Below are 22,912 nucleotides of genomic sequence, written 5' to 3'. Positions count from 1 at the left end.
AATCTTACGAATTTAGTTAAATGTAATTCAGTTTTATTTATATGCGACCAGATCACTACAGCAGTCGCCTCAAGGTGCGTTACATTGTAAGGTAAAGAGAAACCCCAACAATCAGACGAGCACCTATGAGCGAGCACTTTGATGACAGTGGGAAGGAAGAACTCCCTTTTGACAGGAAGAAAATTCCAGAACCAGGTTCAAGAAGGCTGTGACTGGTTCTTTATATTTTGCTTCTGAATAGCCTTTCATGTGCTATGGAGCAAAAGTTCTCCAGGATTTCTGAAGGCCTTTAAAAGCTTTTGTTTGGCTGCTTTTTCCACATATTTCAGTCCAGTCTCTCTGGACAAACCAGTGTTGTGTACACATTACAGATAACAATTGTATCTTTAGCCACTTTGTTACAATCAGCATGTTGCAAGAACAGATCTTTTGTTTCCTTTTCTTTAGACGAATCGTCAAAAAATACCAAGGATATCACAGTTTAACTGCCATAAAGTTGTATTTTTGTACCAATAAGGTACGTTGAGACTCGAGAACCAGGTTAACAGGTTAGTCGATTTCTTTAAATCACTGAGTGGAGTGATCGACTCACTGCAGTCGTAGTTATGGGCTACGTCTCGTTTGAGCGGCTCTGAACCTTTAATTCCTCGAGTGTTACTAAACATTGTTCAACTGTGGCTGCGTGTTTTTGCATAGGAGCCTTTTCATATTTAGAATTCTTCATTTGTTTTCATTTTGCTTTTATTTTGAAGTTTTCTTCACACTTCAGTTTTTTTTCATTTAGTTGCCTTTGTAGATTTGTAGATTTGCGCAGCTTGGTTTTATTTTGACTGTTAGAGCTAAAAATGTGTAATTTCAGTGAAGTTATTTTGTTTTTAACTATTGTATAAACTCATGGTGATGGTATAGACATCTCAGTCTAAACAGACATGTGCACCAACGCCACCCGATGCCTCATGGGATGGCAAATTTAATCCACGGGAAAAATGCACAAAGTTCAGTTCAGTATAGCTATCTCTAACTGTCACACTGCACAGTATGTGTCAGTGCAATCAGTGCTTTGTTTGAATAAATGAACACACACTCAGCAGCTGCCTTCAGTTATGGGCCATAATAAAATACTTACATAAGTTACGTCTAAGTGAAAGTGTGTCAACAAAGTTACTGTTGAGAGCAGAAGTGTGATACGGCCATGAATGTTATACAAAGGCAGAGTATTCACTGTGATGTGAAGGACTGTTCTGCTGCTGTGAGTTTTCTATTGAAGTCATAGCAAGCTTAGTTGGTAAAGTGCGCCAATAAGCTGTGTTATATGTTTACATTACAGAGAAGGATGGCTGCTAATTAGTGCACAATAACAGGCTAATAAGACACTCACAGAAACACAGCACAGACCTCTCTGACAAGCTCTTATTGTCTCGGACCACACAGGAAGCTGTGTTATTTGTCAAATAACCGCATACAAAATGCTACAAAAGCCACCAACACCACAGATACGGCCTTGAGGTCGAGATTAGCGACTCAAAGCGGCTGAGGTGAAGTTTAGCAGTCAGCCTGTGCTGCTCTCACCTGTCAGTCAAGCAGCCGTGATCCTGAGCCCTAATAAAAGCTTAAACTGGTGAGGTGGTTAAAGATTGATGGCTGCACAGGAGCAGGTTAGCTGTAGACCACCCACACATTTTAGGGTTTTTTTGGTGTCACGCTGCTTTTTTAATGCTTTTTATAAGTTGGACTTTTCTCGGGGGACTGAAACTACGTCCACTCTGGAAGTGATTCACAGCGATCAGAGACGATAGAAAGTGAGCAACTATGTTCAAAAATGTAGCAAAAATATGGGCAAACTAACAACCAGTGGGCAGGACTCAAGATAAACTTTCTCAACTTCAAGCCGAGCGATCGAAGAGACTAATAATGAGAGTAAAGAATGGCTTTGATTGACCTGGTAGTAAACACTTTAGAGGCAATTGGTGTGAAAGGCTTCCAGTCTGAATCTAAAAGTGAGGCTGATTCACCCTTAGCTCGAAATTCATTCATTCAGAGAGCTGTTACCTTGTGATTTACTGTTAAATCCTGCACAGTAGGTACGAACCGACTCCTTATTACCTTAGTTACAATCTATCTCCAGACTATTTGGATATCTACCAAAAGCTGTTCGTACATGAACAATGCACACAAGGGTTTTATTGTGTGAGTTGTAATTCTTTTATTTGTACGAGGCAAATAGAGAGTCTGGCTTTAAAGCTTTAAATTACTCTAATTTTTTTTTTTTTTTTAGAGCGTGCAAACCACACAGGTCCACTTTCAGTTGAAGGTTTTATGTGATGTCATTGGTGGAGGGAGGTTATTCAAAGATCTAGCGGTGTAAAATTACTGGTTGTTACTTTTTAAGCACCATGAAATCCTCCATAAAAATGCACAATTTTGTAAGAAGTGGAAGTGTGAGAGCGAGGTGACATAAAAATCCTTTAAAATGTTCTTGTCATTTATTGCCCGTGTGCTTTCACAATACTGAGGAATAAAACATTGGTTTTATTACTTTTTGTTCATTTAATCAATATCTATAAATATTTCTGACTTATAGGCCTTGAAGATATATTAAAATCATATTAAAGTCATCATTACTACTATTTAATTTTTAACTACCTGAAGAAAATAAAGCATCATGAGCTCAGGTGGCATTTAACTACTTTAATTTTTAAAAACTGCATAAAGATTCAGAAGATGTGCCTGCAGTGAATCCTTCTGTGGGTTTTACGGTCTTCATGAGTGGAAAGCAGTCAAATTACGTCTGTGTTCCTCCTCAGGCACGCGTGTTCTGCCTTCATGCTGTTTGACAGATTTGCATAATTGTCTTACTTTGAGAAAGTGGTTAAAATTAGCAGCTGCAGGAAGCTTCGGGAGGCTATCGGCAGCATGTGTGGCAGTGTAGGTGAATGGATGCACGGCAATAACGTCTCCCTCCTTGAATGTTTGGCTAAGGCTGGCTCCATAATAAGCTGCTCAGACTTCATTAAATGTGCGAGTGTGACCAGATTCCTGAGAGAGGCTGGGTGTCACTCAGTTAGACGCACAAACACACACAGACACACACAATGATGTGCTGCTGCTCTTTGCTGCAGCCGCACAGAGAATTGATTGCCTCTGCCTCGCGTGTTCGTGCTTTCTCTGTCGGCGTCTGGTTTTGTTCATTTTCCGCAGCCTTGTTTTGTCTCCCGGTTTCTTTATTGTCGACGACTCAGATTCAGCTTTCTGCATTTCTCTCCATCTGCAGAGCTTTCTTGTCTGTCTCTATTGTGTCACTGCTGTTTCCCCTCCTCGTCTAATGCTGTTTAAATGATGTATAGTCCAGTGTATCCCTGGTTTGTCTGTACAGGAAGACCAAGAATGGGAATAAGTAGATTTTTTTTCCTCAATAATTCAGTTAAAAAGATTATCTGACTTCTTTGTTCTTTCAGTCTCCTTGTTTCTGTTTGCATGCTGCTGTTTGAATATTCAGACGCCTCTCATTTGGGAAGAGTTTCGTTTATGGAGCACGCCAGGATTTTATTTAAATCTCAGGCGCTAGCACACACTAAGTTGTGGATATACTTGTGGATAAAAACGTAGCTAGAATGTGGATACATTTACATTTCATTATACTCTGTTATACAGAATATATAACAATTCTTTTGTGATAGTCTGTATACACAAAGATCTAGTACCCTTCACCTGTCGGTATACAAAGTATCATTTTGGCTCTTCTGGAGCCAGTAGTGACCATATTTGGACATCAGGGGGGAAGTAAGAAGATATATACTTGGTTAGCAAGGTGCACCAATAAGACTGTACAGATACCTGCTACTGTTTGCAAGAGTTAACCAGACAGTAAAAATTACTTTAAAAATGCTCCAAAATGTGACAAGTAGACACAGTAGAGATTTCCAGGGACTTGAATAAATTAGCTAAGGTGAAGCTTAGTGGGAGCATAGTGGTTAATTAGCTAAGGTGAAGTCCAGTGGTAAATAAGCTGAGCTAAACCTTTAGCCTAAAGCTGATAAGCCTCTAATAATACAAACTTTAAGTGTTAATACAGTTTAAACAAGTGAGTTAAAGAACAGAACAGTATACCTCTATAGTTTTTGTGCAGGGTTAGGAGTCAGTTAGGAGGCTGTAAACATGCTTGTTTACCCTCTAGCTTTAACATGGGAGCCCATGTGGATTGACTCAAGTAGACATTAAAGATTTATCCCGTTCTGGGTAGTCTGATATCATCTAGAACATTATTCACGGCAAACATGATGCTAAGTTCCATATGCCATCTGCACGATACAGATTTAATCCAGCTGACTCTGATCTCGTTTAAACGCTGCTTCTTTTTTCCTTCCTCAAGGTGATGCAGCACCCCAGCGAGGGCGCCCAGGTCCTGGGGCTGCACAGCCAGGTGAAAGATGCCTCAGTGCCCGTCGCTGAGATCAGAGTCTACTCCCTGTCGAGTCAGCCCATCGATCACGAGGGACCTAAAGCAAAGATGTCTGGTGCGCACATCATCTAACCGAATCTATCTTTCTCTCTAATAGTCTGTGACTGCCCTCCTCCTGTCAGTTTGCTCCCATTCCTCAGTCGTGTCTCTTTTTCTGCATCTCCTTAGATCGTTCTCCAGACATCGACAACTACTCTGAAGAAGAGGAGGAGAGCTACTCGTCAGAGCAGGAAGGCAGCGATGACCCCATTCATGGGCAGGTGTGTTGAGATGAGGACAACAATCACTTCATGATTAAACTCCTAGTCGCTCTGCTTGCTTTGGAAAACATTTAATGCCATCACATTTGACCTAATATGGTTTCTGCACTTTTAAACACTAGTTTTTTTTGGTTTTAATTAAAGATTAATGCCTCGCCTTCCATTCTCAAGTTGTTTTACATCATGAAAACAGCTGCTGAAACTATCTGAGCAGCACAGATCATAAATAATTTATATTTACAGCTTTAGAAAGAATAAAAACATCTAAAAATCAAAAATCCAGCACTCACATTTGAACTAATTCCCACTGATTTCCACATCTACAAATGAATATTTTTGCATAAACAGACACACAAAATCCACAGAAAAAGCGAGTCGTCCAGATTCGGTCAAACCGACGGGGTTATTGGGTTTTCCCCAGGAGCATCAGTTCACAGTGACACCGGTGTGATGATCAGCAGAGCGTTGGTGCTTTCTTTATTATGTTACCTTCTTTCTGAGATTACGAGAGAGAAGACAGTGGGTCTCAGGGGGACGTAAGGGGAATTGGCGCCCATCGGTGCGAGAGATTGAAAAGAGCAAAAAGACAGCATGGAGAGATAAGAAAAGAGCAATAAGGCTTTTGGAGGCCAGATTGAAAAGACAGAAGGGAGAGACGAAGGGAATCCGAGCGCCAAGAGGGAGGATAAACGCAGCGCAGGGCGATACGGTAGAGAGGCGAAGAAGTAACTTTAATAGTGAAGCAGGAATAGGGTCAGAGCTGGGGGTCAGTTTCTTATTCTCATGGTTTTTATGTGTTTTGATGATAATATAACCAAGGGCAAGTTAAGTTGAGTTTTGAGGGACATTTCAACACTGCTAAATGAGAGACAGATGGGGGGGATAAACACAAGCTGTTGTTTTAATTGATTTTAATTGAACGTCAGGGTCGGCCACGTTAGCCACATCTATTCTGCTCTACTTGTCATCTGGCAACACGGTGAGCCTGTGTTGCCAGATTTCCAGATTTGCGCACTGACTTTGGTTGGTGCATTAATGACATTAAAGGATTGTGATATTATATTATGAAAAATTCTCCTGAAGAAATTACATTTCAGATAAATACTGATCATGCATGAATATAGCGCCTGATTATCTGTATTGGCTAATATCGGCCTTGTTTACTGATATCGGCCTATTGAAAAATAAGAATACATTTAGTGACATACTGATTAAGTTATTAGACCTGCACAGTATTAGTAATTACAGAAACCTAAAAACTGATTTTGGCAGTAATTAATCTGCCAGGATGTGCAAGCTCTTTAATCAAAATGATGTTTTTAATACTAAAACATAATTATTTTCGTTATCCGTGAATTTTTAAAATTTACTGTTTTAGAAAAAAGCAGAAAAAGTAGGAAAGCACATTATTATTTTTTGATTAAGATGCTTAATTACAGTTATTTACTCCCGAACAGAAAATTTGGTTTTAAGTGGTTTAGCATCATGAGGTCCAGTGTGTCGGCTCAAATTTGGTTATAAAAGAGTTTTTGACAGATTTCTAAAATATTAGTGTGTTTTCTTGTTTTTATGACAGGGTACCTGATAAATTTGTTAAGGGTCTTTCAGTTTTTCACTGGCAAAAGGAGCGTTTAAAAATGAAGAGCAAAAAAGAAAAAAACATGTCTAAAAATAAGTAAATGGATTTGTAATGAACATTTCTTTGTTTCACTGGCACAAAAGGAGGAACAACAACCAAAAAACACAAAATAAAGAGGAAGTATTGGCTTTGGCTTCAGCTGAATTATCTTCATTCAGCCAGCAGCTGAATGAAAAAACAATGTATCCATGTTACCAGGAGCAACAGTGTAACCACGCAGACAAATTGTGTCGCTACGACTCGTTATTAGTTTTTTTCTTATAGCTGGAGTCGGCGACCTTGAACTAACCTTTAAAACATCACTTGTCTCCTCGTCTTCCTCTCATTCTCTCACTTTTTCCTTCTCAGTATCTGTTTGATGAAGACGAGGAGGTGAGGAAGAAGAAGCCGAGGCGTAAGCTGCCTTCCAACGCCGCTATCACCAGGGTAAGGAGAAGAAAAGCCCCCTCCCTGATCTCCCCCTTCATCCCCCCTCTCCTTTATACTCGTTTTTCTGCCTACCTGCTTGTTTTGTCCGTGAAGCACTTTTGCGGCAAACCCGCTTCGTGCGACGGCAGCTTCAGATAAATTTGATTTGACTGGACTCAACAACCCTCCCTCCTCCTGCACAGCCCTCGCCTCACCTCATTCAACCTCTCCTCCTTATCTGCTCGCCCCCACCTCCCCTCCCGCTCCTGTCTCTCTCTCGGCCTGGCTCGCTCCCGTGTTGGTTTATCTGCAAATCCATTTTCTCCCTCTCATTCACTCTACGTGTAATCAGGCCGATTTTAACCTGAGGATGCACGGACACACACAGCTCACACAAAAACTGTACATAAAGGCTCAGCAGGAGGCACAGATTACAACACAATTTTTATTTTTTTAAATCACCCTGGAAAAAACGAAGGTAGAGCTGCAGCTTAGCAGAAGAAAGGCGGCATTTGGTTTGTGTGTGCGTGCTTGTGTTTGTCTAAGGAGGCTGTTATTGCAGCACCTCTGTAGATTCTATAGAACACACACACACACACACACACACACACGCACACACACACACACACACTAACCACCTGCACTGCTACACAAACATTAAATATGTACTCGCTCTTAAAAGCCCCTACAGCAGACCCCCCACCCTGTGCAGCTCACCCTGCCACTCACACACACACACACACACACACACACACACACACACACACACACACACACACACACACACACACACAGCGGCTCCAGAAACATTTGCGTCCCCAGGAGGTCCCGACATGAAGCCGACCCTCTCCAGTGCGTAGCAGCAAATTGCGACAAATCCTCCAAAACACTCTCACTCTCCACAGCCACTCAGACACCAACTTGTTTTGCAGATGAAAGCTTTGCTTTGTCCTTTTTCCCCCTTTTTTACTTCCAAACTGAGTTTTTATTCCTTTCTTTTTTCGTTTTGTTTCTGGGTTTGTTTTTTTTTTAACCAAAAACAACCCTGAGAATTTTATTTTAAGTTTTAGCCTGAAGTAGGTTCCCACGCATGCAAAGATTGTTTGGTTTCCACTAATTTAAAAAAAGAAAAACATGCCGTATGCCAACGATGGCTTCAGGTAGAATAATCTTCATATTTAAACAGTGAACTGCAGTGTTTGCATGGACAGTTATGTGTTCATGAGTCGGCTGTATTTGCTGTTTGACTTTGTGCATTTAAATTAATATCACAGAATAAGGGGATGATGCCAAGCGTTTGAAACTATGCCTTTGTTCATTATCTGCACTTTTCATGTCCAACCAGGACATCTAAGCCATGAGTTATAAAACAGCGTGGACAATAATAGAGGTCCTGCCTTTGTAAACTCAGTTACGATGGGCAATAATCACATTGTCTAATATAAATTTCGATCACTATCATAGGATCAAAGTCAATTTTTTGGAAAGTACATTTAGTAAATTGCTTTCTAGATTAAATATTCATGCAGAATAATCTGTTTTTGACTGATCCAGGTAATTACATACCCGAAAAATCGTAGTGTTTATTAGATTTATGCAGAATTGTGTAAGAATCCAGTACTGGCACAAATCACTGATGCACATTAACAAATAGATGAACACAGAGATACCGAAAGGACAAACGTTAGTCACAGGGAGCTGCAGCTGCGCCTCTGTTGGCATCCACCTGTCTGACAAACAGCTAAGACTTGTTGCTCTTTAATATTTCAATGGGTGAGTCATACAGCTGTGAACATCGATGTTAGGGGGAAAAATCTGCTGCTGAAATCAAAACCGGTTTGGGACTGGGCTGTAAGCACGTTCTGCAGTAATGTTGATCATTTGGATATGGAAGTGTGTGTGTTTTGCTTTTGGAAGCATCCTCAAGTGGTGATTGGAGGAACTGCAGAAGCTGCTGTGGTTGTTGCTCTCGCTACCTTATAAACTACCTCTATTATTCCTGCAATGTTCAACTACTAAAGCTTAGAGGTGAATGAGCAGTTTGTATGGCTGTGACAACCAGAGACCGAGTGTTTTTAGTGACATTTGGCAAAATAACTGACAGCCAACAGGTGGGTTAGCAGCTGGGTGGGCAGGTCCAGAGTTAAGGCTATTCACACAGTGACTGGCAGCACCATGGCAACCAGTCCCCATAGAAATCCATGACTTCAAATGACCATGGAGGAAATGATCACCGGCAGTACATAGTGGGCGGGTCTTGAGTTTAACTTTTCTGACGTTTGAAGTGAGCAATTATAGTGACTACCAATGAGAACGCAGGATACCATTGATTGACATGTGACAGTAAGTACATTAGAGCACTGGAGTCAAACCTCCCCCATGGCCATTCATACGAGACCATGTGATTAATTAACAGATATGTAATTAAATTACATGAAAGCTCCCGTTTTTTCACTATGAACTATAGAAATGTTGTTTTCTTCTTTGTTTTTGATTTTTGTTTAGCTGAACCTTTTGTATACTTTTATACATTTGTCTGAAATTAATGTGTTATTTGTGAATACATTGTATTTAGTTGTTTTATTGCAACATTACAAAAAAAAAACTATTCCAAACATATTGCAGTTATTTTGTGTCAACAGAGCAATTGCAACAATGTCACCAGCTGCTTGGAGCTTACTACATTATCATTTAAAGCAACGGTGGCGTTATGTGATGTGTTTGTAAAGTATGAGCCGGAGGTTCTAATACAAGAGACCAGGTGGCTCAATAAATTATAACATTTCTCTGCAACTGCTTCATGTGCAAATTAGCAAGCATATCAACTCACCTGTGAGGCCTTCAAATGGTTATTACAGGTTAAAAAAAAGTTGAGTGTTTTAGACAAAGTCTGGGATTTAGTCTTTGAGGTAAAAATAACTTGTGCATTAGAAGAACCGCTGCCTTTTTGCAGGATAATAACGTCTGGCTCACAAATGTCACGCACGCAAAAATTTAATTGAATTTTGAACTGCCGAGTCAGACAGATGTCGCACGTTTCAAGAAGAACTCCAGACTCGCTTTCAATAAATGTTACGTCTTCCTTTTTCAGACTTTTTAAATAAGATAATCAGTCCTTTGCAATTATTCAGGAAACGCATCTCGTGTTGGGAACCTCGGTAACGGGCCCGCTCTCACATATTCCAGTTTAATAACACGAGACACATTTTTCCTTTGCAGAAGTGATGCTGCATCCATTAACTGCTGCTGTTTTGACTCATTAGGCGTGAAAAGTGAGCGTGCCTCCTGTCGGTTTTCCCTAGGCTGCCGTCCCCCCCCACACACACACACACACGCACACTGATATGAACATCTATCTCCGAGTTTCACGTTGTGCTTTTTCCCATTTTCTCTCTCACAGCAACCCAACATCAAACAGAAGTTTGTCGCCTTGCTGAAAAGGTTTAAAGTCACAGATGAGGTGGGTGCTCATTTCGCCGTTGTTTTTCTCTCTTCTATTCCCCTCCCCTCTCCGTGGCTCTTCTTCCTTCCTGATCACTTATATCACACGTCCACACTTCGGCTTTATGTGCGAGGTTGAGAGTGTGCGTTTGCCAGGTTGTTGGGAGTCAACGTGTATTTCAGTTGAGCTTTGAAGACACATGGAGATGTGTGGGAGAGATGTGGCAGAACAACTGAGATTCAGCTGGCAGCTCACAACGACATTGTAATTTAAAATAGAACAAAGATGTGTGTGTGTGTGTTTGTGTGTGTTTGTGTGCTTCTGTCAAGCAAAATATGTGTGTGCTGTCTCAAAGTGGCGCGTGTGTTACAATCTATTAAAATTTCATTGCCTTCCCTCTGTGTCTTTACAAATCGAATTTTGTTCGTCTGCGTTTGTGTCCTGTGTTTGCTCGTGTCGCCTTTTCAAAACTGCAAATTGGAATATTGCTATTTTATTTGTATAAGCGTGTACGGCATATTGATTTTGTTTGATTTCATACAGTTGGGTTGTTTGTGTAGTTTTGTGTCTGCACACCACCACAGAGGAGTTTCAAATTCGGTATTAACGTGCAGATTTTCAGCTTTAAGTCGAGGGGTTTTTAAATTAATTGGATAACTCACTGCACAGCAGCCAGATGATGCCGGTCCCTTCATTATTCAATGACAAATTAAGAGGTTAAAAAATCTGGAGTTAATTAAACTTGTATTTGGTAGCTTTTCACTGGGATTTTAAATATGAGGCCCAGGAGATGTCGGTGTAAGTGAAGTATGCCGTCATTAAGCCTGCAAATCTCAGGAAACCTGTCACAGAAGGAGCAAAAACTTCAGTAGCGATAAGAATCAACAGTCTGGTGCATTGTTAGAAAGAGTGAACGCACTCAGCAGCTCAGGAACACTAAAAAGCCTCAAAGAGCACAAAAGACAGCAAGTGCATGATGAAAGAATTATTTCTATGGTTAAAAAAAACAGCTTCACAGAATTTAACCATGTGAAGAACACTGGAGGAGGCGGCTGTCTAAGGTAGGGAAAAACCCTTGATGAATGTAAATACAGAGAGTTTACAACAGGGTGAACACCGTCAGTGGTTTCACTTAAGAACAAGGCGGTCACATCAGACTGACTGAAAACATCTAAAAGAGCACGCACAGTTCTGGAAAGTTTTTTGTGGATGGATGAAAGTAAGATGAAAATGTAGCAGAATGATGGGAAGAGACGCATAGTGAAAGCAGTGTTAGGGCGAGGGCATGTATGGCTGCCAGTGGAACTGGGTCAGTAGTGTTTGTTGATGATGTGATTGCAGATCCAAGCAGCAGGATGAACTGTGAAGTGTGCAGGGCTGTACTTTCTACTCAGATTCAGCCAAATGCTGCAGAACTGCTCACACGGTGCTTCATAGTGCAAATAATGACCCAAAGCAAACTGCAAAAGCAACCCAAGAGTTTCTCAAAGCAAATAAATGGTATTTTCTTCAAGTCAGTCACCTAATCTCAACTCAGCAGAGCAGAGTTTCAGCTACTTGAAGGCACAGACCAACAAAAAAGCAATGGCTGCATTAAAGGCCTAACAAAGCATCCCAAGTGAGGAAACAGCATTTGCTGATGTTAGTGAGCTCTGCACTTCAGCCTTCTAGACTTGTGTTCAGTTAATTCTGAGCATCTGAAAACAGGAAACCGTGTGTAAAAATGTCTGTAATTCCTGAACACTGAATGCAACACTTTTGTTAAACTTCTTTATTGGTGGTTTAAGATCTGCTGTAATGGTGTGCAGAGGCAAATCTTACAGACCTAACTGTGTGTTAGCCTGAACATGTGACTTCTTTTACTTACTTAGTCATGTCACTATTATTGTAAAATTTTCCATGTGTATTGCTGTGACCAGTATTGCAGAAAATCTACTTCTGCTTTATGCATGTGATTACAAACATTGCTGATCCTAGCAAAACTCTTTCTGCTACTTTTTAAGTACCACAAAGGCGGTTTGATATTTGTTGTTTATTTCTGTCTGTGTACAGATTTTGTTACTGAGAAAAACGTCACAGCTGCACAAGACAGAGCCATAAAATTTTAGATGTTTAGTTCAGATTGAAACAAAAGTGGAGTTCAAAGGTGGGTCTTGTTCAGCCTGTGTGATCTAATCTGATGAGGGCCTCTGGTAAAATCTGACCTGATTATTTAATGACTGTTTGGTAGAAGTGACGCTCCATGTACTGCAAACTGGTTATGGAAGCTGAGGATTGGATTGCCCTCCACACTGATCGCCGCTCAATCCAATAAGCAGCAAACCCCTGCGGACCAATATAGCTTTTTCAGGTTAAGGCCCCATGGGCTAAAGGAGTCAGTTTAGGTGGTCCTGGTTAGGATACTTCCTGGACGTCACCTAAAAGAGGTGTTTCAGCCATGTCCCACCGAGAGAAGGCTGCCAGGAGACTAGCTGGAGAGATTATACCTCTGGGCTCTCTTGAGAAACACTCAGTCCCCCACTGCCCCAGACTGCTGTCCCTGTGACCCAAACTCAGATAAGGAGCAGAGGATAGTTGGATTCTTATAGATTCAGCCATAACTTTAATTGTTAACTATCTGGAAACCCATTGCTACAATAGAAACCTAATTTTACCCCAGCTTATCCTTGTTGAACAACAAACTAGATGATTTTTGCAATGGGATCACATCTGACTCGATAGCAAAGAGTTGTCAGGCCAAGGCCGTCTCACGGTTATTCCTCTGATGATGCACCATCAGACCACGTGTACTAAAGGCAGTAAGACTTTTGACCTTATTTGACCAACTGCCTAATAACTAAATCAATCCCCTCGACAAACAATAACAATTCAAAGGGCCAGACACCTCAGCTGTTATTTGACCCATAAAAAGACCATAAACTTGTTGAAAAACGTCACCATAGCAGCAGCGGTGACAGCTTCCCATCATGCACTAAACACACTTTCCATGAGAATGCACATCAATCTGAAACACTCAGGACCTCCTGCAGGTTAAAAACACAGTGTTTTTCAACAAATATCACAAAAGTGCAGCTTTTAAATGAACTGATGAGCAGTAGTGTTTTACACAAACTCTTTTCCCAGTACCAATGACTGTAATGGTATTGTTTACAGCGCTGGTGTTTTTCCTTAAGGAAATACCCTGCCATCCAAGTCTGCTTTCATTGAGATGTCAGCCATGTGTGCCTATGACGCAATCACAATGAAACGTCTGTCCACAGACCTATAAACACCTGTCGGAGTACTTTGAGGTGGTTGCTTCTAATGAATGCATCTCCACCTTGTTTTTCCCCCCTCAGTGATCACACACACGTGCACACACGCACACAGCTGGATAGTGTTACATTATGAAAGCAGAACCAGCTATGCTATCACATCAGATAACAATACAAATGATTATCCATTGTGTGCGGTTTACTGGCTGGCTCCTGAGTGCGCTTTAAATCGTGCAGACGTGACGTCTCTGTTCTCACGCTGAAGTGAACATTTTTGGAGTTGAGTGATGCGAGTGCTGGTCCAAACACAAACTCATGTTATTTCCTGTTTATCCCTGCTTGCATTGCTTATGATTCCATGCATGAATACTTACCTTTTAAGTCCAAACCACTGCTATAACTGGGCTCCCTGTTTAGGAGTTTGTGGCTGAGCTGCCTGACTCACTCTGATGTTAGCCAGGTCACTGTGGCATGTAAGCATCTCGCTTCTCTCACTTTTGATATTCAGCTTCTGTGAAATCGCGGGCTTGCAAAGCCCCGTGGTGTCAACAGAGAAACGGGCAGTGAGCCGTGTCGGGTATCACAGCTGGTATCAACACCTCTGTCCTCTGTACGCACAGAGATTAGTGCTCATTTAAAGGAAGGGAGGCTGTCGTTGATGTGCTTTTTATAGCTTCTGTTTGTGTGAAGAGAAGTGACAGATTCAGGTGATAAACAGAAATTCTGGGTGTTAAAGCTGCACAGCGACCGTCTGTGTTGGTCACCCTCTCTTCCGTGCGTCTCTCCCAGGTTGGTTTTGGTCTGGAGCACGTGTCCAGGGAGCAGATCCAGGAGGTGGAGGAGGACCTGGACGAGCTGTACGACAGCCTGGAGATGTACAACCCGAGCGACAGCGGGCCGGAGCTGGACGAGACCGACAGCATCCTGAGCACACCCAAACCCAAGCTGAGGTACCAGCACTGGCACAGACGCGACATTAGTATTCACCCCCACACTCCCGCTTCACCTGCACAGACGCTGACGGGCACGCTGAGAGGACTTTCATTAACAATTCAGAGCCCCCTCTGTTGGGCGAAGCTGCTCATTACAGCCACAGATTAAAAGCTCGGCATGAGCCAAAACTGGGTCAGTTTTAACTTTGATCAGAACTTTTGAATAATAATTATTTTGCTCTTTGCATACTTTAACAACACAGAATCGCTGCCCAGTCTGAGTCATTATTTTCAATAACGTCTGAAAGCGTCAGAGTGACCCAGAACTTCTTAAAGTCTTACCAATGTTACATGACTTTGTTCTGTTCTGCTCTTTTTTTCTCTCTATTATTGAAAATAAATGTGTCCGTGTGTGTGTTTGCTCAGGCCGTTCTTTGAGGGAATGTCTCAGTCGAGCTCTCAGACGGAGATCGGCAGCCTGAACAGCAAAGGCAGTTTGGGCAGAGACACGTTCAGTCCGGTGAGTAACTCGCTGCAGCTGCACAGTCGAGAGGACGTACACCTGTTAGAGTGCAGTGAATCTTAACTCTTCACGAAGGATATCTGACTTTACAACCGGAAAGCTTTCAAACCTGTGTCCAAATGCAGAGCTCGCCTGCGATGGTGTAAAATGATTCAGCTTGTGTGTCTCAGCAAAAACTCAAGATTATTTGTATTGTCTCTACATTGATGTTACCTTGTGGGAAAAAAACTTGATACACAATTTAATTTAGTAGTGTTGGATATACAGTACTGTGCACAAGTCTTGAGCCATCCCTTTGTAGGATCTGCTTCTGTTTTTACAACTAAAACACGTAATTTGCTGAAAACTTGGCATATCTCAGCATGCTGTGCAGTCTGTCCTTCAATATGTTTGCTCATATTTCAATAAATTGCTGGACCTATTCCTCATTTTATTAGCCAAACATAAAGAACTTAGGGTTGGCTCAAGATTTCTTGTGAATATTATAACTTCTTCTATTTCTTGGGCCCTTAAGAAGTCATAATAAAAGTACACAAGAAGTTGAGCGATACGGCATTAACCTAAGATTGCAAAGTGCTTCTGGTGGCAGGATAGCAAAACAATAAAGCTGTAGTTCAACAGTGTGACTAAGTACCACACAGTACCATAAAGTATGTGAAGAATGCAGCATGAAATGAAGCAAGAAGCATGAAAAACAGCATGCGACTCTGCATTGATGTGCTAAATATCCAGAATCTAAAGCCGGTGACAGTCAGCACGGCGGGGGAGCGCAGTGGAAATGTGAAATTTGAAAAATGTTTCACACTAACATTTCCTTAATGGAGCAGAAATTCAATAAGTCTTTGACGGTCACCATCTGCTGAATAAAAAGTGTTTAATCTGTCGCAGTTTGAATGGATGCCACTGGATGTGCTTCAGGCAGCTCCAGTTCCTCCCTTCATAATGAAATAAGCCTTTAGGTTCTGACTGCTGTTGGGACACTTTCTCAAATATGTGTTTGGAAGATGAAAAAGCTGCTTTCACTTCAGTAAGTAGGTCCTATCTAATTATTTGTGTAGAATGCTTCGTCTGGCCTAAAACGGCAGAGGAAAACCAACATCTTCTGGGCGTAACTGCTGTTGTGTTTTCTCCCTGAAGCCGAGAGCCGAGTGCTCCTTCTCATTTACCAAATCTCGAGGCTCATTAAGCCCGTCGACTGACTGCCTCTCCCTTCTGTTCCCAGCAGGGGGAGCAGCCTCTTCTGGAGAAGATGAAACCTTCCCGAAGCCGCAACCTGGATGAGATCCCGTCTGAGACCGACACGCTGGTACGACTTTCCTCGTGTGTTTTTAAATGAGTGTCAGTGTGTCAAAGAGGGAGAGTTAATGTTGTGCTGGGATCTTTGTCGGTATCACTCTGAGGCGGATTCGCTGCCATCTGTGCTGCAAGTGAGACAGATTGAGAGAGCAGAAGAAACACAAAAAAGTGGGTGCCAGTGTCTCCTTCCTTTGACACTGACAGCCTGTCTGTGGACTGTGTGTGTCTGTTTGTGTGTAGGAGCTAACAGACCAGGAGCTGTTCGCTGAAGTGGGCCCGTGCATCATGGTGTCCGTGGCAGAAAAACCCCGTACACCCATTAAGAGCAGCAAAAGTGAAGCACAGCCGATGGCATCACCGAGGTAAGTCACCCAAGGTTTAGTCCCACATACATTTGATTTGCTGTTTTTATCTGAATTTAGTTAATTGAATTAACTAAATTGAATTAAATCACAACAGCAGTCACCTCAAGGCGCTTTATATAGTAAGATAAAGAGAAAACCCCTAACAATCAGCAAGCACTTGGCAACAGCGGGAAGGAAAAACTCCCTTTTAACAGGAAGAAACCTTCAGCAAGTAGGAGTGGATTCATGACCTCACACAGGGAGAGCTGGAGTCACCTTGTTTTGTAGTTTCTGAGTGAGATCGTGCTTTAAAACTGGCCTCACGAGCTGAAGAATGACTTTTCCATCCTCTCCATAATCACTGTCCTCCTCAGTCACGCAAATGCTGCAGAACCATTAAGCTACTATAAACTGAATAATAAACTTGAGCCTGTTTGTTACTGGAAAAGCTTATCAGTGATGTTTTTTTAAAGTTTTCAATATCAAACTGCATGACTTGATTTTTAATTTTTACTTGATTTTTAGTTGTAAATCAGTAGAATTCAGCTGGCAGGACTCGGTGACCTTTTTGGCTGAGTGTGGACTCACTCAGCTGATCCTAGCAAGCTTGGTGAGCAAGATGCATCCCTAAACTGCACAGGTTCATTGCACAGACATGTAGCTTGCTAGTTTGTACAAAGTAATATATTAATAATAGCACAGGCATCTTGGGTGGCTGTTATTTACCGAGAGGTCCAGCTCACTGATCTAAAGTAGCCCAGCAAAACAGCAAGCTTGAACCAGTCTTAGTAAAACATTAACTGGAGGCTTAGAAAAAGATTAACCTGCCCGAGGCAGTGATCGCAAAATTAAATATTAGTTTTAAAAGTAAAAACCGTCTTTTATATCTGGTAAGCTGTAGCTGTAAACGTGTTTATTTTTGGCGTTTTAACTTGGGACTCTATGGAGACGATGAAGCCAGCCTCAAGTGACCATTTCAGCTACTGCAGGTTTCTGTGGCGTCCTTATTTTTCAGTTTCCTCTGATGCTTACAAACCCTGAGGTTGGTAAAATTCTGAGGGGGAACTCAGGATCTCTAAGTAAAGCTTATAAAATGAAAGGAAAAATGAGGCCTCAGAGGCGACTATGCTGAAAAACCCTGGACTCCTCATTTCTTGAGTTTGACTTTGCTTTCTTTTTTCTTTTTTCCTTTTTTCCCACCAGGTTGGATGGAGGCCATACACCAAGGCAGAAGCGCATTAGCACTCCGATGAAGGAGAGACAGCTGTCCAAACCTCTCAGTGAGCGGACCAACAGCTCAGACTCTGAGAGGTCCCCGGAGCTGGGACACAGCACGCCGGTACGACACAGAACGATTATAAAATCTCATTTCGATTTAGCTCTTTCCAGGATTTCAGCATCATAGTTTCAACCGTGCATACAAAAATAAACCTGCGTGTTGTGGTTGTTTCCCACAGAGGAATTAACATATGACTAAAAAAATTCTGCCTTTGTTCCCCGTCTGCTTGTGACCCACGCGTTTTTTTAAAGTAGAGAAACGCATGAATTCTGATAATGTACGACCGGCCTGGAGCTCAGAAATGAATTATGTATGTGGTGATGAGTCATCTGAAGAGCAAATGTGTCGCTGTGGGGAGATTTATGTACTCTGTGTGTGTATGTGTGTGTGTGTGTGTAGGTTCTGAGGAAAGCAGTGTACGATCAGCTTAACCAGATTTTGTTGTCGGACTCGGCGCTCCCAGAGAGCCTCATTTTGGTCAACAGCACAGACTGGCAGGGGCAGGTAAGGCCTGCAGCTTTCCGTAATAACTTTGGGTGGATTTGGTGGGTTATTTTTCTTTTTTATTCCTATTTCTTTCCTTTTTTTGACTGCACTTCTCCTCTTTCATGTATTGCAGTATGTTGCAGAGCAGCTCCAGGTACAGAGACACCCAGTGGTCTGCACGTGCTCAGCAGCTGAAATACAGGCGGTGCTGTCTGCTGTGCTCACTCGCATCCAGAAATTGTGAGTTTTTCTGATCTAATCTAACACACACACACACACACACACACACACACACACACACACACACACACACACACACACACACACACACACACACACGGCGAGCTAGAACTCATTGGTGTGCAGAGTGACTCATCTGTTTAGTCTTTCTTCCTGCTCTGAGCCTTATTTTTCTGTCCTCTGTTCTTCCTTTGACCCTTATATATTTTGCTCCTTCTGTTCTCCTCCTCCTTTTTTTGCCCCTGTGACTCACGTTGCTTTATAAAAACAACAAGAAAACTTTATATGTCTCCCATATCTGCATCTATCACGTCGCCTTGTCCCTCTGCTTATCACTCTCTCCCACACATGTGTGAATTCTTCTGGTTTGTGTTTGCACTGTTGGGATGAAATCTGCCTAAACATGAAGGAAATGTCATCTGAGCAACAGTTAGAAATATAAAATGATTCTATTGCCTTAAATAATGTGAGTTAGATTGTAGTCTGGGAATAAAAGGGACTTCCGTGTTTCTTTTTCTAATGCTGGAGCTGGGACTGAAGTCAAACCCATTACAGTACAGTCACAATAACAGGTTTTATTTAGCTTCCTAGCCATCAGTAACAGTACCTGGAGTGCAACACAGTGCCTGTATTTCTGCTGTTAAAAACACCTCTCAGCACATTCATGGACAGAACCTGGTCAGTGCTTATTTAGCATGTCACGAATACACATCAGTAATAGTACAGAGGACGAGTTCTGCAGTTTTAGTGCAGTTTACGCTCGGAGCTGCCATTAGATTGGCTTCTCCGGCTTTCCGAGCGGGATAGTGTGTCTTGAGAGGGGTGAAAATTCTGAGTGGGAACTCTGGATTTCTGACTTCCCACTTCAAATGGAATACAGTATAAAAAATGAAGGGTGATCCACACAGGAAACTTCCTTAAAACTAGTGTTTTCATACACCTGTGTGTACTGCTTCCTTTACAAACGCCCACAGTCTAGTTTGATGTGCTTCATCTCAGATGTGCACCAAGGCATCTGCTTTTTTCCATTCTGGTTACCACTAGTTTGCACTTGTGAAGGGAGTAGGACACACCGTAGTAAGAAATCTAGTTTTTTAGGATATTTTCCAATATAGATTAGGTTGTTTCTTAAAACAAAAACGTTCTAAGTATGTTTTGAGACGATAATCAAACTTTTTGATTCTCGAGTAATGAATATTTCTCTCTCTCTCTTTTTCCCTGTAGCTGCAACTGTAACTCGTCCATGCCCAGACCAGTGAAGGTGGTGGCGGTGGGCAGCCAGAGCTACCTGGGAGCCATCCTGCAGTTCTTCGTCACCCAGCTCGCCAACAAGACGTCTGACTGGCTGAACCACATGCGCTTCCTGGTGGTGCCGCTGGGTGAGCGAGCCTGCTTTTGTCTCTTCCTGCAGAGTCAGACTGCAGCAAAGTTTTACTGCTTTGCAGGAAGTGATGTCTGGTGCACACAGTCACTTGTCTGCATGCTAATTGGATTTTGGGAAATGCTGTAACTTGTTAGGATGTGTTGATTGTTGGCACATTGGTAGGAGGAACAGGCAGTCGTGTTAGCTCATTAAACTCCTCGATCCTTCCACATTCTCACCTTCCCGCTCTCTCATTATGTTCGTCAGGCTCTCATCCTGTGGCTAAACACCTCGGAGCCCTCGACAATCGCTACAGCTCCTCCTTTCTGGACGGGGTGTGGAGAGACGTGTTCAGTCGCTCAGAGCCGCCGCAGACAGGTACCACGCGTGCCGTCTCCCCTCAGGACATAATTCAGCATTTCACGCGTTTATTCACTTCTCCAATTTTTTCATTTTCTCCTGCAGATCAGTTGGATGTGGCAGGAAGAATTTCCCAATACATCAGCGGAGCTACGGTCACGCACCAGCTGCCCATCGCCGAGGCCATGCTAACCTGCAAGCACAGAACGTGAGTACAGGTGTCAGCGAACACGTGCCATCTTTTATCTTTTAGGTCTTCTTTAACAAACACGGCTCATTGTCCTTTTCCCAGGCGAGATGAAGACTCCTACCAGAAGTTCATTCCTTTTATTGGGGTGAGAATTATACTCTTGAGTGGGAACTTTTTACTTTTGCTGCTGTTCATCTTCAGGATCTTTGGCTGACATCACTTCTTGTTTTTCAGGTGGTGAAGGTTGGTCTGATCGAGTCTGGTCAGTCTCCAACAGGTGAGTGTTTGGAAAATGTCAAAAGATGCTAAAAAAGAATTCGATTTAGGGTTTCACGCTCTTATTTCCATTTGGGTTATGAAGGAGATGCAGAGGAGGGTGTAGCAGTGAGCCTCGCTGTCCCCTCCACATCTCCCCCCTCCCACGGCTCTCCCACCGGGATGATCAAAGAGACAGCCACGCCTCCCTCCTCTCCCTCCATGGGGAGCGTGCTCACAGTTCAAGGGTAAGAGTTCTCTAACATTCAGATTTCTTTACAGGATCTTGTTTTATCATTTTCCTCATTATCGCAGCAGTGTGGGGTTACACCTTCTAACACAGCCTGTAATCAAATGGAATTTCATTGTTTGTTATTTGAAATGACAAAGTAACTATATTTGGAAACCAGGTACAAGGACGTAGCTTTGGTTGGAATATCGCTGGAAATGGTCTCACATGTCACTGTATTTTTGTTATAACATTTAACTTGGTATGACGGATTTGCCTGTGTCTGAGGCGAGTTTCCAAATACTTGATTTGGAGATTTCAGTCTTCAAATCTACATTTCATTCATTTATTTTATTTTTAAGTCTGATGATTATAAAAGGACATAAACAGGCTGTAGTTATTTCAGTATTGTTGAGGATCTAGTGAGTAATTATACTGATGTGCTTTAAATCAAGTCCTCAGATGTAGATATTTAAAGAACCGTTTTTTTATTCAGGTTGATTTTATGGTTCGGTTTTTCAGTTGATGTCTCAGCTGTCAGCATGCATGCTGATGCTGCTGTCAGTACTGAGCTGTGGCAGAGAGATAAATGCCTTTTAATCATCCGTCTGCTTGTTCTTTAAGCAAACAGGCAGCGAGTTGCTCGTGTTTCTCTGAGATCCTCTCCCAAATCGAGGCTCTCTTTGATACTTCAGCCACATTTTTATCTGACTGAATCAGATGTTTTTTTGCTGCAGTGCCTCTCTGCAGAGCTCTCACTGATCTGATCTTTTCCATTTCGCCCTCTGCAGAAATGTTTTGGGGAGTGTGTTGAACATGTATACGATGAATGAAATTCAGCTCTCAGATTCAAGTCGGTCTGCTCGTGAAGCTGTTAAATTATCTTACAGATGTGTTTGTGATGTAGAGAAAGTTGGATGTATGTATGTCTCATTATTGGACCCCTCACTGCATCTGTGTATTCTGCTGAAACTAAAAACTACAAATAATGTCAGATAAAAATGTTAATAATGAAGTTCTTCACAAGTTTGACATGAATGACCAGAGAATAATAGGAAAGTTCAATTATGAGGCTTTACAGTTGTCACGAAGGGCCTGAGAAAGTCGCTCATGCGCGCTCTCTGTCCACAGGAGCCCCAGCATGTCCCACGGCGTGGACGCCATCGGCCTGCAGGTGGATTACTGGCTGGCCTCTCTGGCAGAGAAGCGGCGGGAGGGAGAGCGACGCGACACGAGCTGCAAGAACACGCTGAAGAGCGCCTTCCGCTCGCTGCAGGTCAGCAGGCTACCAGGCGGGGGCAGCAGCGATCCACAGGCTCAGGTCAACACCATGGCCATGACTGTGGTCACCAAGGAGAAGAACAAAAAAGGTGAGGCGTTCGAAATCTGGTGCTTTAAATCATTTTTATGATTATGGCTTTACTTGAAACTAAAATTTGTAATATTAACAATGATTGATTAATTTCATTTGATTGATGATCCATGTATTGCATTCAACACAGACTGAAGCCACATTGCATTGTTAACACTAAATAAGTGTTTTTGACTTGCAGGCTTGTTGCAGTTAGCCATGTTCCCTGCAGATAGGCCCTAAAATAGTTACTGCAAAGCCTTTTGGACAAATCCCTCAGATCCATGTTCAGAGCACATAGCAGGGTATAAAGATATGTGTCCTCTGTACTAGAGATTTAAATGTAATTGAAGCAAGCCGGTCTAAATCTAGATTCAGTGCACTGCCACCCAGTCGTCGTCTCCCTCCATCACACAGCACTTTGACTCTGGTGTTTGTTCCTCCCTTCAGTTCCCACCATCTTCTTGGGGAAGAAGCCCAAAGAGAAGGACGTAGACTCCAAGAGCCAGGTCATCGAAGGCATCAGTCGACTCATCTGCTCAGCCAAGCAGCAGCAGACCATCCTGAAAGGTGAGCTGGATGATCACGAGCAGCTTTGTTTC

General features: G+C 42.4%; 1 protein-coding gene across 4 annotated transcripts in view; it reads left to right on the top strand.

Moving 5' to 3' along the window:
* LOC116314324 (phosphofurin acidic cluster sorting protein 1) overlaps positions 1-22,912 on the top strand; it is a 71,832-nt gene that overhangs the window by 43,986 nt on the left and 4,934 nt on the right. The window contains exons 5-23 of one of the 4 annotated variants that reach the window (XM_031732298.2): positions 4,370-4,514; positions 4,628-4,719; positions 6,707-6,784; positions 10,167-10,226; positions 14,252-14,412; positions 14,821-14,914; positions 16,143-16,223; positions 16,454-16,575; positions 17,761-17,896; positions 18,236-18,340; positions 18,456-18,562; positions 19,787-19,941; positions 20,193-20,303; positions 20,391-20,493; positions 20,578-20,620; positions 20,710-20,752; positions 20,837-20,978; positions 22,091-22,329; positions 22,761-22,880. In XM_031732298.2, coding sequence (XP_031588158.2) covers positions 4,370-4,514; positions 4,628-4,719; positions 6,707-6,784; positions 10,167-10,226; positions 14,252-14,412; positions 14,821-14,914; positions 16,143-16,223; positions 16,454-16,575; positions 17,761-17,896; positions 18,236-18,340; positions 18,456-18,562; positions 19,787-19,941; positions 20,193-20,303; positions 20,391-20,493; positions 20,578-20,620; positions 20,710-20,752; positions 20,837-20,978; positions 22,091-22,329; positions 22,761-22,880 — 2,137 coding nt within the window. Of the gene's footprint in view, positions 1-4,369; positions 4,515-4,627; positions 4,720-6,706; positions 6,785-10,166; positions 10,227-14,251; positions 14,413-14,820; positions 14,915-16,139; positions 16,224-16,453; positions 16,576-17,760; positions 17,897-18,235; positions 18,341-18,455; positions 18,563-19,786; positions 19,942-20,192; positions 20,494-20,577; positions 20,621-20,709; positions 20,753-20,836; positions 20,979-22,090; positions 22,330-22,758; positions 22,881-22,912 lie in introns of all 4 variants that reach the window. The other 3 variants (XM_039609842.1, XM_039609840.1, XM_039609841.1) reach the window with 3 other exon arrangements.

This window comes from Oreochromis aureus, linkage group 3, assembly GCF_013358895.1.
Source record: "Oreochromis aureus strain Israel breed Guangdong linkage group 3, ZZ_aureus, whole genome shotgun sequence".
NCBI lineage: Eukaryota > Metazoa > Chordata > Actinopteri > Cichliformes > Cichlidae > Oreochromis > Oreochromis aureus.
The sequence above is the reverse complement of the archived record's forward strand: the minus strand, read 5'-3'. Positions and strand labels throughout refer to the sequence as shown.